General features: G+C 49.8%; 4 protein-coding genes across 4 annotated transcripts; all 4 read left to right on the forward strand.

The window, feature by feature from the left end:
* Positions 1-6,036: 6,036 nt before the first annotated feature.
* On the forward strand, positions 6,037-6,706 carry FIBRA_02907 (uncharacterized protein; the record flags this gene model as incomplete). The annotated part of the gene is made up of 2 exons (XM_012324754.1): positions 6,037-6,163; positions 6,219-6,706. The coding sequence occupies 2 exons, from the start codon at positions 6,037-6,039 to the stop codon at positions 6,704-6,706; spliced, it is 615 nt and encodes a 204-aa protein (XP_012180144.1).
* Positions 6,707-7,730: 1,024 nt separating this feature from the next.
* Positions 7,731-10,292, forward strand: FIBRA_02908 (uncharacterized protein; the record flags this gene model as incomplete). The annotated part of the gene is made up of 8 exons (XM_012324755.1): positions 7,731-7,826; positions 7,875-8,303; positions 8,352-8,537; positions 8,587-8,719; positions 8,773-8,874; positions 8,927-9,240; positions 9,291-9,539; positions 9,966-10,292. 8 exons carry the CDS (start codon positions 7,731-7,733, stop codon positions 10,290-10,292), a joined length of 1,836 nt encoding a protein of 611 aa, XP_012180145.1.
* Positions 10,293-11,075: 783 nt separating this feature from the next.
* Positions 11,076-11,248, forward strand: FIBRA_02909 (uncharacterized protein; the record flags this gene model as incomplete). The annotated part of the gene is made up of 2 exons (XM_012324756.1): positions 11,076-11,115; positions 11,181-11,248. 2 exons carry the CDS (start codon positions 11,076-11,078, stop codon positions 11,246-11,248), a joined length of 108 nt encoding a protein of 35 aa, XP_012180146.1.
* Positions 11,249-13,845: 2,597 nt separating this feature from the next.
* FIBRA_02910 (uncharacterized protein) lies at positions 13,846-15,378 on the forward strand (the record flags this gene model as incomplete). Its single annotated transcript, XM_012324757.1, has 9 exons — positions 13,846-14,071; positions 14,127-14,188; positions 14,240-14,364; positions 14,421-14,483; positions 14,533-14,721; positions 14,780-14,908; positions 14,957-15,070; positions 15,135-15,178; positions 15,245-15,378. 9 exons carry the CDS (start codon positions 13,846-13,848, stop codon positions 15,376-15,378), a joined length of 1,086 nt encoding a protein of 361 aa, XP_012180147.1.
* Positions 15,379-15,879: the final 501 nt, after the last annotated feature.

The raw sequence follows: 15,879 nt of genomic DNA on the forward strand, positions 1-15,879 counted from the left end.
GCTCATCAGACAGAGAAGTTCAGAGGACGATGTTTGACGGCGCGCCCTGGCTGCGCCACTCGGGCTCAGAACGGGCCTCTGAAAGAGACATTTGCATCGATTTCTCCCTGCTCTGGTCCCACGGGATGGGGAGATGGACAGGGTTCTCCTTCAGCCTGCCGGGATTTTTGTGCAGATCAGGATTTGGATGTACGTGCGTAGTACGGAGACGAGGACCGGTGTCTTCGAGCTTTCAACGGGCTTCATTTAAGCTCGGCAGAACTATTGTGTAGTGTGCAAAGGAGGGCAGGTTTTGTACAGTAGGATAAGATGGCCAGGAAAACACATTCACTGCTCACCTTGGGTCGTGCGCGGTTCGCGTGGTGCGTGTTGAATGTCAAACGATGTTGATGAACATTGACGCAAGAGAGTCGACGTGTTGGGTAGCGCGGAGAAGCTTGGGCCGGTGGGGACGAGGAGAGCAGAGTCGCGGAGTCGGGGTGATCAGGATGATCGGGCTGGTCCAACGCGTCGGGCGACGACGGCTGCGCTCCGATGACAACGGCAACGCACAACGATGAGGCGGTTGCAGTCTGCACCTGCCTTTCTTGAAAAATTGGAAGAGGTTGCGTTTGCCGGCGTTCGTACCACGCGTAGTCCCAATACAGGTATTGTTGAAGCTCTCAGCGCAGTCGTGCCGTTGCCCTCAGGATGAAGGCTCCGTACGGTTCATGGCTCTGCGTCTGCTGTGAATGTCGAGACCACTCGGATCTCTGCGCGTGGGCGAGGAAGTGGTTGTGGGCGTGACGTGCTGCGCTGCGTTGTTCGTTATAGTCCTGGAATCCCGGTGCCAGAATTCCTCTTTGGGTGCCATCGTATCCACTAGAGACTCCACTTACGGTGTAGGTACGTATACCGCATATACACTTCTCTTGGTCATGAATGTGACCCAAAGTGAATCTCAAGAGTATTATGAGGAAATGGTATTCGCAGCCAGCTACATGGCGGATACGCTAATAACGGAAAAATGTGAACGAGGACGACCGTGTGCGGCTACCAGTCACGGTGATCGGTTCGGCAAGTGACGCTCTCAATAAGCGCTCAACAGCGTTTCCTTGCCTGTACCGTGGTCAAGGGAACCGTACTACTCGCACAATGGCTCGCTTTCGATCAACTTTCGATATCCTCTTCGTATAAAGGCTTCATAAATCTGGAACCCGCTTGCATTCAAGTCGATGTATTGAGGTCTTGCATCCACCTTGAAGGGGCCCAAGCCTCTGTTTAATGTGGCACTGCTGGCAGAACGTTTTGGAACATCCTTCCTATGAACTTGATGGGAAATGAATCTCATAAGAATCAAGAAGTGCTGATTGAACGTTGAGCCGGTAAGTTTGCGACTTGATATGTAAATGTATCAGGAAGGTGCGTAGGCTGTGGCAGTGGCGGTATCATTTCAATTTTTCCTGAGGCGACCTGTGACTGCACTGCTTTGACATGAAATTGATACGAGCGCAACGAACGCTTCAAACTGATCAGTCATTTTCATATACGTTCGTGCGTGATGTTCGTGCATGGTTATATCTGGATGTGAGCGATGATTTCGGCACGGGGTTCGGAACGCATTCACTAGGTGATATTGGCAGCTGCGATCATACACCGCTATCATTTGATCGAGAAACATGGTGGGTTGTATTGGATCCGAGATTGCCAAAGCACCCTGCTACGTGTCCCCGGGCGCATTATTCTTGTCAGCCCTTGGTTTCCATGTGTACTGACTATATGATTTATGAATTTCATATTCACTTCTCGATCCATCCCTTCCTTCCTTAATGTATTGTGGTCCAAGGATCGACGTAAGGCGGATATACAAGTTCGACTCGTCACATTATTTGAGGACATATGTATAGACATGGCGTGCTTTGGCCACGAATGTCTCCATCGTGTGGGTATTGTTTACTCAGGTCTTGCTGATTGATTCTATGATTATATACACCCATCCTGCTCTCCTTAGGAAGTCTCGCTGAATATGCCGATTACTGAAAAATTCGGCCACACGGTATCCTGGGCTTCCGTGTGAGGCATGCACAACTTGCTAATGATTTCAAGCTTGTACTGATATCTGGTAGATGTCACATAACTGCCTGGGAGCACTGCAACTACATGGAGCACGGAAGCGTCTCACATCTCCTGTGCTTCCATTTGTTCTGACTTCTTCAGCGTGACCGGCCTGTCTGAAATTCATGCATCTCTTGATTAGTTTCAATGGTGGCTTCTGACATGTATTTCGTCAGACTACCACCTGACCAGAGAGTTACAAAATTGTGAGTGCACAGCCAAGAAACTATTCTCCCAGCACTTGTGTCTAAAAATACGAACGACTGTGCAAATATATAGCTCACATGCGTTGTCAAAAATCCCTGTACTTCGATTGTATCCTTCGCCCGACCGTGTCATGCAGTCACTCAGGATTTTTACCTGTCTTGCTACACTGGCTTTGCTGGCGAATGCAGGAGTGATTCCGCAGCTTGGAAGTCGTGATGGTACAGTTTGTTTCGTCTCATGCGAATGCCTTGCTGATCATGGCTACCACCCGTCTACAGACTCAGCACAAGGATGTCTTGATGGTCCACTTTGCGATGATTACTCCTCTGATCATGGCATTACCATTCATTATGGTGTCTGAGCCTCAGTATGTCGACGTATTCACAGATTCGCTAACTGGAAGCTTACGGCGTATTAATACTACAGAGCACCACGGTTGAGCACTCAAACTGGGCCTTTGTTTTCATCGCTTTATTATCCGTGAGGGCCTGGCCCTATGTAGACAGCGAGTACATGGTGTATGGAAAGACCATAGATACAACTGTAATTGAAATAGACGGGATGCAGCCTGGACCAACAGAACATGTATTCGGCATAGCTGTGGCCAAAATTAGGATTAGTGAAAGTTAACTATGCATATGTAAGAGAGACGGCGGGGATGCCATAGTCGGGACTGGCATGGCTGACTCGCAGACTCGGCCCTTGTGATCATAGAAGACAATAAACACTGTTACCTAACCCCTGGAGGACATGGCTCCGACTCCTTTTGAATAAATCTCTCTTTATTTCTATACTGATTGTTAATCAGTAATGTTAATTCTGCTGTCTCGCGATCACTCGTCAAGAGATGCTGAGAACTTCGGGTAAGTTGTATGCGTACACCGCGAGTCAAATGTTGTGCACATCTAATTCGCCCTCAAACTAGTGTTGCAAAATGCCGCCTGTAATAGAATTAAAAAATAACCGTCCTGTTTCCATCACTAGAGAAAGCTTCGATACCTCAATTGTTTGACGGCCGTTGTGAGTGCTACTGTAATGACCATCGAAACTATGAGATGAATCCGGAGCTCATAGACGCCCGGCCGGAAACTTTGCTCAGGCGTCACCCTCAAGCTCAAGCTTCAACTTCTCGATGGCTCTGGATTCATTTGGTTTCTACCGCTCCTTACATATCAAGATGATTGCGTTAACTCTGCTTTAGTAACTGGTCTTCTCGGATCACTACCTGCGTAGACGTACGTACTACTAGTAGGTCGCCAAGGCCGAGTATATCTCTATTGTCCACAAAGATGAAGTCTCTGCGACAATGGCACTGAGAGGCATAGCCGTGATCACACCTATGTATTTCGTCATGTGTAATCCAGGTTCAATACGGTGAAGTTTGATCGGTGATCCTATCCTCAGCACGTATACCGCATACACACTGTGGTGACACAACTGTCAGCTGGCAGGAACAGTTATCTGGCTGGGAGGAGTGGGCATCCCTTAGGGATCGTATGTCTTATGCACCCACTGTCTGCACATGGCAATTCTACTCGTGGCCCGGGATGTCCCTCCAGTAGCGTATGGCAGGATGTCTGTTTCACGGCAGATGAAGTGGGGAAGGCAATGAGGGAAATCATGTTGCAGTTCGAGCTGGTGGGTCGTTCCTCTTCCCCAGGTACAGATATGTTGAATGCAGTATAGATGTGAACGGGCAATAATCGTGCTGGGATGCTCCCATCGCCGGGCGGACGATCAGCCAATTATTAGATACTTTCCCCATGATTTCGATCCGACTTCCACCAGAATTGTGGGAGCAGATAATTGACGTTATTGCCGACGACAATTTCCACGCCGACGACGCCCTTCAACGACTTGGCCGAGTGTGTCGTGGGTGGTATGCCCAATGTTGCTTTCGTATACAGGAGGTGATTGATTTGAGTGGCATAGACAAAAAGCAAGTATTTCATCAACGCACTGAGCGAGCACCCGGAGCAAAGCCATGCTCTCAATACTGTGTCGTTGAATTTCGGGGGGAAATCCATGGGTGTGTTTGGGTCGTTTGCTGCGCGCATGATGCAGAAACTTTCCCGGGTTCAGCTGCTTCGAATTGGACATGGTACGTACGTAGCTGGGCGGCTGGACGCGCAGATCTTCCTCCATGTAACTCTCGCATCTGGGTCAGTAACCAAGCTGCTCCCCCACTTTATGCCATTCCCTTCTGCGGTCGTGTTTTGGCGGCTTGTCCGTGCGCTCCCTCGCCTGGCCTCGCTCTCGTGCATGAAAGTGCGATTCAAGAAGAGCTGCAATATGCAGGCGTTGTCGGAGTGCAGCATCCTCTCTGACTCGACGTCGTCAACCTGTCTTGCAACGATGACGTCGCTGACTTGCTCGCGTCGATCGGCGTGCATTTCCGCCATCTCCTGCAATGACAGGGCGTCGAGAAAATTGTCGAGGCTGATCGCTGTGGCTGCCGAGTCGCTCTCGTCCGTACACATCAACGTAGTGCATTATGATCCTACCTCTAATCATGGTCAGCTGTGAAGGCTGTATGCTGATAATCCTGTGCGCATACTGCATGTTGTTTTCGCTTGTAGCTGTGCGTTGTACGTTCGGGGTACTTGTGGTCGATTACCATTGCTAGAAACTCGCATATCGTCACGACGCATATATTCAGTATCGGGCTACTTGGTTGGCGCATGACCGTGATACACATGCACTTCAAAGTTGAGTGACACATGGAAGTCGATGTTCACGGAAACGAGTTGATAATTGGAATATCAAGTGCATATATAGTATCGGTCAGTCGTGTGCCGAAAAAAGTAGCCACTCTGTTCCCACCCTAGCGCTGCACGAACCTCAGCAGGGGTTTCCGCCGTCCCCCGACCCACAATCCTCCATCTGAAGCAGAAATGGCTTACCAACAGACGGGAAAAGAATCAATGTCAAAGCGGGCATCGCACGACTCCCCATTCGGGCGGATGTTTCGCACCCAGGTCATACTTTGCCCGCTGCTGGGATTTAGCAAACGACGAGGTTCTCCCCACGCTTATTCCACAGGAAGCGGATTCAAAAAGAGTGCTGCTCGTCGGGGCTGGGGCGGACCAGATATATACTGCTGATTACAGTGCTGCGTGGCGGCTGTCAACGGCAAGGCAGAATGAAACCTCGATAAGGCACGCTCGATGCCGTGGACTAGAAGGTCTGTGTGCGCAAGAGGGGCTTAGAATTTCTGGGGGATAACTGGGTAGATGACAGTGTACGCACCCTGCCAGTGAGCCGTGGGCCTCGCGTAGGGAGTCCAATCGAGATGTCGGGGCGGGGGAGGTTGCGCAGCGCGCGCGGCGCGTATTTATGCAGCAAGTCTGACGCATCGACGAGTGCAGCGAGGCTAGCAACGGCGGAGACGAGGACGGGCACGTAGAGGATGTAGAGAAGGAGGACCGACCGACGCGTGCAGAAGACCAGCGCGGCGGAGGGCAGGTTCGCGGAGGGCGGGTCGGAGTGATCGCCCCTTGCCGAAGCCGGCTCATCCAATGCGTTGGGCGACAACGGCAGCGCAGTGTACGTAGACCTCGACTGCATCCAGGATGCGCGACGACGACGACAACGACGACAACGACGGGCGACTGCAGTGCTTACTTAACCTAGACTTGGACTAGACGCTTCCATTCTGGACCCTCGGTCGAATGTTTCTATACTTCGCCGTCAAGTCATCATTCACGAGCTCAGCATGATTCTGAAGCACCCAGTATGCACGACAGCTCTGGCACATATTATGTCCTCCCTGCTCACGTCGTGCACGCCGGCGTGCTCGTGCTCGTCGTTGCATTGCTGAGCAATATCGCGGGGCTGTGGTTGTATGTGTCCCGTAGACCAGGTACGTCTCTCATTTTTGTGCATCTACACGCACACTCAGCGCACAGATCCAGCAGGCGTCTACCCGGGAGAGGAGCTGTCCCGGCTGCCGCTCGAAGTGCATCCCGCAGCGCTGCAGATCTCCGGCTCTGAGCGGTACGGGCTGCAGGACGACGCCGACTGGGCATCACTCTTTCCCGCAGGCGGCGACGGGTTCATCAAGATACAGCGCGGCGACACACAGGTCTACTACGGCGTCGCTATGTACCATCAGCTGCACTGCCTGGATGGCCTGCGCGGAGCGTTCAACGAGCTCGCTGCGGGGAACCGCTCACGCTTGGACATGCACCGGGAGCACGCAGCACATTGCCTGGGGTATCTGCGGCAGGTGGCGCTGTGTAGCGCGGACATCACGCTGGAGAGCACGTACTACGAGGTATTGTCGGACGGGACTCTCGATGGCCCGCAGACGAACGGGAGTGGGGCGGTGCATCGGTGTGGGGACTGGGTGCAGGTGCGGCAGTTCTTGGAGGACGACTATCAAGCGTGGGTGAATGGGGCTTAAGCTGGTTGCGATCGTCCCAGAGGGGTGAGATTCTATATCATGCGCACACGCTGCTCAAATTTACGCAGAGGCTTGTGAGTATACGAGAGCGTTTATGGAGGCCGCGAGGGTACTTCTGTCTCGTTTCGCATGTTTGGTTCACATGCGTTGCAGGCGGGCAACGATGTTTGTATCACTATGAACTCGCTGTGTGCATCTTATGCCTCAACACATACCTTTATTGATCACATCTCTCGCCAAGACCAGAGATGGTATTGAGCGGGGTCAAATGACCAGCCGTGGGGGCGAAGTGTGCATGGGAAGTGTCATAGCGATAAGGGTGGATGTAAACGGTAGCAATGATAATCATCATCTTCCGGATACGAACGTGATAGCGAGAAGAGTGTATCACTACCAGTCGAGCCGTCCAATGGTTTCGCCACTTGTATGTCCGATAGTGGCATAAGATGCAAATTTGATTTGTTTTTCAGCGTCATACAGCCGTGCGGCAAGGGGGCGGAGAGGAGGAGTGTATGCGGGGGTAACATGAGAAGGTTGAGAACTGAGGCAATAATATTAATGGCGGGGTCGTATTTTGAATCATAAGCGCTTTAATAGGCGCCCGTATAAACCTCTGTTTGTCACTGGTATGCACTCCAGTAATAGACTCGTCCAATCGGGATACTAGGCATCGAACCGTGGCTCAAGGCCGGATCTTGAGCTGGGAATCCAATACTTGTCGCCGACGTACAAAAGTTCTCCTCACGTTACACGTATGTCTCCCAACATCAGCAGGTTTCAATACTATTCTGATGCCAAACTCAGAAAGTTGCACTCCTCGTAGGATAGCCAGACGGAGGTTTCAGTACGGAGAATGATATTACGCCGAAAGACAATCCAAATAATTAGATATTGTCCTACAGTACTGTTTCAAGCTTGGTATGTCACCAATTCATCATGTCGAACTCATTGATGTTCTCCGCTATTTGGCCATTTACACAACTTACATGCCTTTCAGTTGAAGTTACAGAAACAAATTTTCGTCATGGGTGATGACTACAAGACATCGAAGGAGGCGTTCGTCTCGGGCATGACAGGTTCCAGCATTGGCCACGTTAACATGGTATCCCTTGCCGCTCTCGTAAGTTCAACCAAACTTATCCAGAGCTATACGTGCTGAACGTAGCAGTCCTCCATGGCACTCCATTCAGCCCTAAGAACACGACTTCCTCAGAGCAAGTCTAGCTTTCTCTTGGATCTCGTCCTATTAGGAACCCCACTCCTTCTCTCCGTTACTTTGTCTGCCGAATCTCCTAGCTTCCTTAATTTAGCATTGCTTATTGTGACAGGATTGGTACTCCTCCTGCCGCGTAGAGACACTGGGCCCCCTCTTCCTTCAACAGTTTCGTCAGACGAGAGGTCTGCAAGCGTGCAAGACCGAACGGCTGAAGAGACACCACAGATCAAAGTTCCTTCTGGCCCAGTTATTGCCCCGCTTCCCGCTTTAACAACATATCGCTCGCACATGCTGTTAATGACATTTACGTGCATTCTTGCGGTCGACTTTCCTGTCTTTCCGCGCATGCTGGCCAAGTGTGAAACGTTCGGTGTATCTCTAGTGAGTTCGGACCACTGTTTTTTTCACATTATAATAACGCTCTTGTAGATGGACTTGGGCGTCGGCTCATTTGTGTTTTCTCAAGGCATTGTATCCGCCATACCGCTCATCAAAAACCCCTCCTATCTGAAGAATCCACTGATACCCAAATTGGTTACTGTCCTACGAAAATGTTCACCCCTTCTATTTCTGGGTCTGATACGTACCTTATCAGTAAAGGGCGTAGAATACCCTGTATGCTGTGGTCTCTCATTTCGGTGACGTCTTCTGACGACCTCTGTAGGAGCATCAAACTGAATACGGAACACACTGGAATTTCTTTATTACGTTGGCGGTTGTGCCGTTTCTACAGGTTTTCTTGCATCCACTCATGTTACGATTTCCCATCTCTCTTTTGGGTGTCCTCGTTGCGTTCTGTATGTTCTCATCTTTATTGACTGATTACAAGGCTAACTGAATTTGCACCAAGTGCACCAGTTAGCATTGAACGCTGGCCTTAGGGATTTCGTTATGAACGCTCCTCGTGTCAGCATCATCAGTGCAAACAAGGAGGGAATCGTTTCATCAATAGGTACTCCTCAGTGGCCTCAAAATAAACACCAATAAACGATCATTCTTTCTAGGTTACTTGGCGGTCGACCTTCTCGGCCTTTCTGTTGGCACGCTCGTACTTCCAGCAACACCGTCTTACTTCCGACGGCGCCAACAGGAGCTCATAGAGCCTCTGTCGCGCCCAACAACTCCTCGCGCTAATGACTTGAGTGACTTGGATAGCGAACGTGCGAAGGGATCAACGCGCCGAGGCTTGACGGAGACACATGCGAAACGAGAAAACGACAAGACGGCAATTGAACTTTGCTCTTATGCCGTCCTATACTGGGTGCTTTTGGGTGCGTTGAAATATGTTAATGCCGGTGAAGGCATTTCGCGTCGACTCGTGAGTCCTATATACTGTGTGCGAGAGAATTCATGCGGATCTGGATGCAGATCAGTATTCAATACATCATCTGGGTTGCTGCGTATAACACAACGTTCCTCCTTGGGTATCTCGTGCTTGACCTGGTGTTCTTCGCATCGCCGTTTTCTAAGTCCACCTACTCTCCCTATTCGAAACTCAAGGTTCAGCCGAATCCCTTGACGTACATCAAGCACGACGACCGGAAACAAGAAGTTGTGAGGAGTGCTCCCGCGCTTCTCGAGGCCATAAACAAGAATGGTCTTGTGTTATTCCTCATGGTGAGTGTCTGGCATTATACGTGTGCAGATCAATGCATATAACGTCTTGGTCAGGCAAACGTTGCCACGGGCCTTGTGAATCTTTCAATGCCTACGATGTATATGTCAGATTCAGCGGCAATGATTGTACTCAGTCTCTACACTTCATTCATATGTAGCACAGCTTGGCTCTTTCGGAAGAAAAAGCTATGGAGGTTCTGATCCGGGTCCTATCCATAATAGCATCAAGAGAGCGAGTTGTAGAGGCCATCTTTTTCCTGTCCTAGCTCGCTGTCTATGTTGGTGAACATTGTTTTGGTTATATGAGGTCATTAACAAAATTGACTGCGCGTACGGTGCTGTCAGAACCGTCTACAAATAAGGACGAAGTTGGTCGGAGGATGGGAGGAAGACCTAAGCTAAGGTGCTTACTATCGGCGTGAACAGGGCGCGGGTATGTGGACACTTCCTTCAACCTTTGCTCTTACAAGCTTCACATATCCATATAAAACACTCCTTGCTAGAAGCTCTGCCCTCGAACATCCTCTCTACCTACCCTTGCTCTACCAAATATTCGACACGGTGACAGCGTTCTTCGCTGCAGCCATAACTCCAACGTTCGACGATATGTACAACTGCGATAGGACATGTGTCAAGCATTGCACACCCGCTTTCTCCCCGCGTGCTCTCTTCAGACGGCTACACTTCCGTTCAGTGGACAAGGAAACTATGGTTATGGTAAAACGGAAGTCGTTACGGGGTGCAGCGTCGTGAATAGAGGTGGTGAGCACTCGGCGCCCGCGCTAGCTACACCTTTTTCGCGTTAATTTCGATAGGTGAGGTGTGCAGACGTCTACAGCCGCTCTAGTAGGGATTGGTCCAAGGCGGCCTGCCATTCTTCCTGCTCCTTCGATCCAGCTTCCCATTGGGTTATGGGACATGCAGGTGAATGGCGGGACGATTGATTCTATGATGACCGGCTGCGGGGGCCTGGACGAGTACGTCGAGCGTGGTATGTCCGGTGCCGCTTTCATACACAATATGATCGACATCATCTAGATTGACAAGACGTGAATATATAACCTGGTCAAGACACTCAATGAACGTCCTAGGCGATGAAATAGTGCTCAGAGCGTGTGCTTCCAAGATGGGGAAATTAATATCTTTGGAACGTTCGCTGTTTGCATGACACGGAAGCTACATCAACTAGATTTTCTCAAACTATGTGCATGTACATGAATACCCAGACAACTATATCAACAGGTCTTCCTGCATATACGTGCTACATTTGGGTCGATCACGAAACTCACTTGTCTTCGCACTTTGCTTCTCCACTCAGATGCACCTCTGCATTGTTTTCAAAGAGTGGCCTTATTCCCGGAACGGGACACGCTCTGGACGCTTTCCGACTGGAAAACCGTCATCCTCGAATCTAGTGATGGCGCTATTGACACGTGAATTCTATTGACGATCGTTTCTGGCACGTATTTCCGTGCTTTCAAACAATCAGACTCGTATCATACGCTGGTTGCCGCGAATGCTCAGTCCCTGTTGACCATGAGTCTCGCGCCACGGAGCTTCATCGATGCCTTCGAAGGTGCGTTGTCGAATTGATGCAGAGATGACGTAGTCAGATGATTTTCGGTTTCTTTCTTACTGCAGAGTTCCGTCCAGATCTTACGCCTGCTATCAAGTTGCGGACGCTCTCGTATACCATCTATTTTGAGTAACTGCCCTATATGGCCGGTCTCTTGTATGCTGCATCCCTGCCCGAGCTGATTGAGATCTGTGTCAGGATCGAGACGGGCATATAGCCTTACGATCGCGAGGGAAATTGAATGGAATCTTCGAACTCCCTTGGCGACTGTTGTTTACGAACGGCCGCGAACACGGACAGTTGGTTACTATGCATGCACATATGAACAGTCTTTCTGTATACTATGATTGTCACCTGCTCGGGGTTTGTGTATGCGAGTACATATGTCCTAAGGCGACGACTTCAAGTGTTAAAGGGGGGTGCATGCTGCACCCAGCTCTCTGGGCAGGTCTGAGTGTATACAAGGCCAGCACTGAATATCAATAATGGCACGTAAAGTGTAAGATTCATGTTTTTTAACGAGATTTGAAGCAGGCTTCAATGACAAAAAGTATCAATATTCTCTGTAGCTCATTGATACAGTTGATCTGAATGGACGCTTTCTGTGCGGCGCAACTCAGACGCTTTCCTTTTGGGAAAAGGTCGTATGATATGTTTTGTTGAACGCTCAATTACGTAATATCCGTAATGTTGCACACGACTCTCAGGGTGAAAAGCTGTCCATCGCTTTATCAAGGGACTCTACTTTGAACTTGAGCTGGAACTTCCGCGGCCGGAGCTATCGCTGAATGTGCGGCAGAGGCTGACTGTTAGTCTAAGTTCAACGCGCACGTCCACTCATGCTATGACTCACCAGTTTCTTGTCCGCCATCTGCTGGGTTTACACATCTCACTCGTCCCCATGGATGTAATTCACCGCTATATATTGATTTCACTCTAGACGGTATTATCATCGGCGAAGTTTGAACTCAAAAGCAAGCAGAAATCCATTACCATTCAATCTACTGCTCAAAATATATCTATAGTAGGATGTATCTTCAAGAGGGTGTAGCGATGTCTCTGGCTGGATCGATTAGGACTCTTTCATTGTATATGCCCCCCCTTCGAGCGCTTTAGAAGGGTCCGTCTTTACGCCTCCTACCGGGAAAACATTAGAAGAGCTTCACACCACGCTGACGCATTCCGAGATGAATACACTCAAGGAGGAACCGACGAGCTACATCGATGCACACCTTCACTAGTCCATATAGCAACCGCGTATGCTTGGCAATCGGTGGCCCCGTGTACGACTCTCGTATTCCGACAGGAGCAGTAGGACTATGCGCGAACGACACTGCTTTTCCCCATGAATGTCTCATCTACGGCAAACTGTAATTTCGAACGTTCAATGAGACGCTGGACGAAAAACTTGCCACATGTACAGTCAAAACTGCTGGATTTCCCCCACCGTATCACGTTCACTTACGGAGATCTGATTACACATAATATTATGGTATCTAATGAACACATCTCAGGCATCATCGACTGGATATTTGCAGGCTGGAATATTGGGAGTACACCTCTATGTTGAAATATTTCAGTATGGAGTGGTAGTGGCCTGAATTTGTCACGGGCCTGCTAAGATATAGAAGGACAATGTGGACCCTGGCGGAAGACAACTTTACGTGGTAGAATGGATCGTGCGGGATATGGCGCTGAGGCGTAAGTCGGACTCCACCGCTCTCGCTCGTGTCTCAATTCGCGCCTTTCGAAAGATCTTCTCTTGATCAGTGTCAAACATGAATTATCTCGACTTGTGAGTCCCATTTTATCCCTCGTAATTTCATCTCAATACTTCATATTAACCCAACTATCACTTCCAGAGATATACCAAGGCATGCCAGAGATGGTAGGGATTGATTTTAAATAATACTTTTGAACAGATCGTGAGCCGACATTTTGACTAGTACTAGGCAAGGCAGAGAGAATACATGGATGAAAAGGTAAGTAGTTATTGGAGTTTATGCAATGTGGAGTAAGTGGTGTCATTTAATTGGTGCCTGGGCGCTTTGAATTCTATCGTCGTGTACCACCATTGATTCCATAGTGAGATTATACACTATGTGAATGGGTGACCTGGTGAACGAGGCGGCCCGTCGGCGTTGAATCGGATAAGTATTAGGAACTCGATCGCGAGATTACGACACTCACGATAGAGCGCGAGAGTCTGTGTGACGAGGCAGGCTTGTGGAGCGCCGCACGGAGTTCAAGGGACTCCTCCAGGAGAAGCACAAGCGGATGGAGCGATCAAGCCGCCATATTGCAGCTTCTTGCTCAGCTTATGACGTTCTTTCCCCGCACATCTTCCTGACCTACATGCATTTATACTTCCATTTACATGAACAGCCGCTGTACGTAGCATTCGTGGTGACTGTTTGATGCGCAACTAATCGCAATGTTTGATTTTGTCTCATTGGTGCATGCATGCCTACTTATGCTGTGACCTTGCGTTTGTTCGATCAATTTATGGCACGGGATCGCGTCTGGCGCCAGCAACACTCATCGAGCAGCATACTGACGCATTCTGGCGTGATAGATAACCCAACCTTCTCTCTGGACGGAAGCAATCTCTCTTCGCATTCATCAATCAGCAGGGGAGCATCTAAGTCTTTCGTTGATATTCGTCATTGCACCTGCCGCCTTTATATCCCGTGTGTACTCAGCTACTATCCTCTCCAACCTCAACTCACGATGTCCATAACACAGACTGTCACTCAAACTGTACCAACCGGGACGCCGCGTCTTTCTCACTTCGTCCGAGCATCCACTACACCACTGCAACCCACCGGTGCACTCGATAAATACGAGCACTTCGAGTACACGCCCGTCATTGGGCGTGAGTACAAAAATGTTCAGCTGTCTGATCTCCTGAAGGCGGACAATGCGGACGAGCTCATCCGTGAACTAGCTATCATCAGTGGGTCTCCGTTATTTCTGTGTATTCAGCGGTGCATTGAATTTCGTTGTTGCAGTCTCGCAGCGTAATGTTGTGTTCTTTAGGAACCAAGACATCACATTGGAGGAACAGCAGCTGGTAAGTTTGTCAGATATTTTGCACCTACAGCCTCTGATAAATCCGTTGCAGCTCGGAAACAAGTTGGGCATACTCTCTGGGCGCCCTAAAGAGTCCGGGCTGCACATTCACCCAACAGACAACCAGCCTGTGGATCTTCCCGCGGAGATCCACACAATTACCTCCGAAAAGGACAGGTCATTGGGCTGCTCATATTTCCTATATTACCGGACTCACAGCATACTATGAACAGGGTTAAGGAATACAAAAGTATCCTCGATATCTCCGAATTTTCCGGTAGGGAATGGCACTCAGAGTATATCAGATTCTCCTCTGTATGCTATGTAATCTGACAGGTGACTCAGCATCACGTTTGAGCCTGTGCCTTCGGATTTCGCCATCCTGAAAGTCCACACGCTTCCAGAGAACGGCGGTGACACGCTCTGGTCTAGCGGTTATGAAGCGTATGACCGCCTTAGCCCTGCATACGCCAAATACCTTGAGGGCCTCACTGCATTACATGATGGTACTAAGTTCGCCACCGGGGCTGCCGCGTAGGTGTCGCTGACGTTAGTGTGCGTGTTGAGAGCCGGAGCTGATTGTAACTTGCAGAACGGGAAAGACACTGTTCGCAGGCGTGCGAGGAAATCCTGCCAACGTAGGTCTCGAGCTCAAGGCCGTGCATCCAGTCATTCGCACGAACCCCGTTACGGGCTGGAAGGGTCTCTTCGTGAACCGCAAGTGAGCACTGTCTTTCTGTTGTGGGGTGCGCGCTAACGGACGTGCCAGTTTCACGAAGCGCATACTTGAGCTGACAAAGGATGAGAGCGATGCGACTCTTGAGTACCTTCACCGGGTTGTCACGGAGAACCACGACATGCAAGTCCGCTTCCGATGGCAAAAGTACGTATCTAACCACCCTACGTTCTGTATCTTTCTAGACGACAAATACTCACGTATTTGACAGGAACGATGTAGCAATCTGGGCGAACTCGTCGACGATCCACAACGGTACGCTGCGCAGCTAACCATAATATTTTCCGTCTGTACATTTGCTGACTCGAAATTTGTGTGTAGTGACGCGCGACTATGATGAGAAGCGCGAAGGCTACCGTGTGGTATCGCTCGGCGAGAAGCCATACTTTGACCCGGCGTCGCGGTCGCGACGAGAGGCGCTCGGACTGAAGAAGCGTCTCTGGGCATCAGGGTGAAGAATACGGTCGTATGCCGGACGATGCAAGGCTCTAAAAAGAAAAAGAGAGAAGCAGAGTAGCATCCTTTGTGTAACTAAGTGAAGACAGAGATGTGTATTGATATCACCCTCATTGATTGTGTAACTGAGAAGTGTATTTTCGCTGGCGCCTCATGTGGTTGTTCGAGACTCCAGGGATAAGCGCGCTACGTAGTCTGCGCATGAGTTCTTCTCCTATACGGTGCATCGACATGATCATAATCTCGGGGAGCGTAAGCGTGGTCGAATGAACATTTTCATCCATGTTTAATGATTCATGTGTTGTGAATTGTAGGTGGAAACTCGGTCCCTCATAGGGATATGTATCATCACTGGAACTGACTTTGGTTGATATGAGCGGGATGGCCCAACCGAAGTGGGATCCTCCCGCGCCGTATCTCCCTTCGGCTCTTTCGCGAGCGAGGGGAACGTTTCGGGGTGACTACCGCCCCGCATTAACATTTATTTACACTCTGCATGT

This window comes from Fibroporia radiculosa (assembly GCF_000313525.1).
Source record: "Fibroporia radiculosa TFFH 294 genomic supercontigs, scaffold1465, whole genome shotgun sequence".
In the NCBI taxonomy this organism is placed as follows: Eukaryota; Fungi; Basidiomycota; class Agaricomycetes; order Polyporales; family Fibroporiaceae; genus Fibroporia; species Fibroporia radiculosa.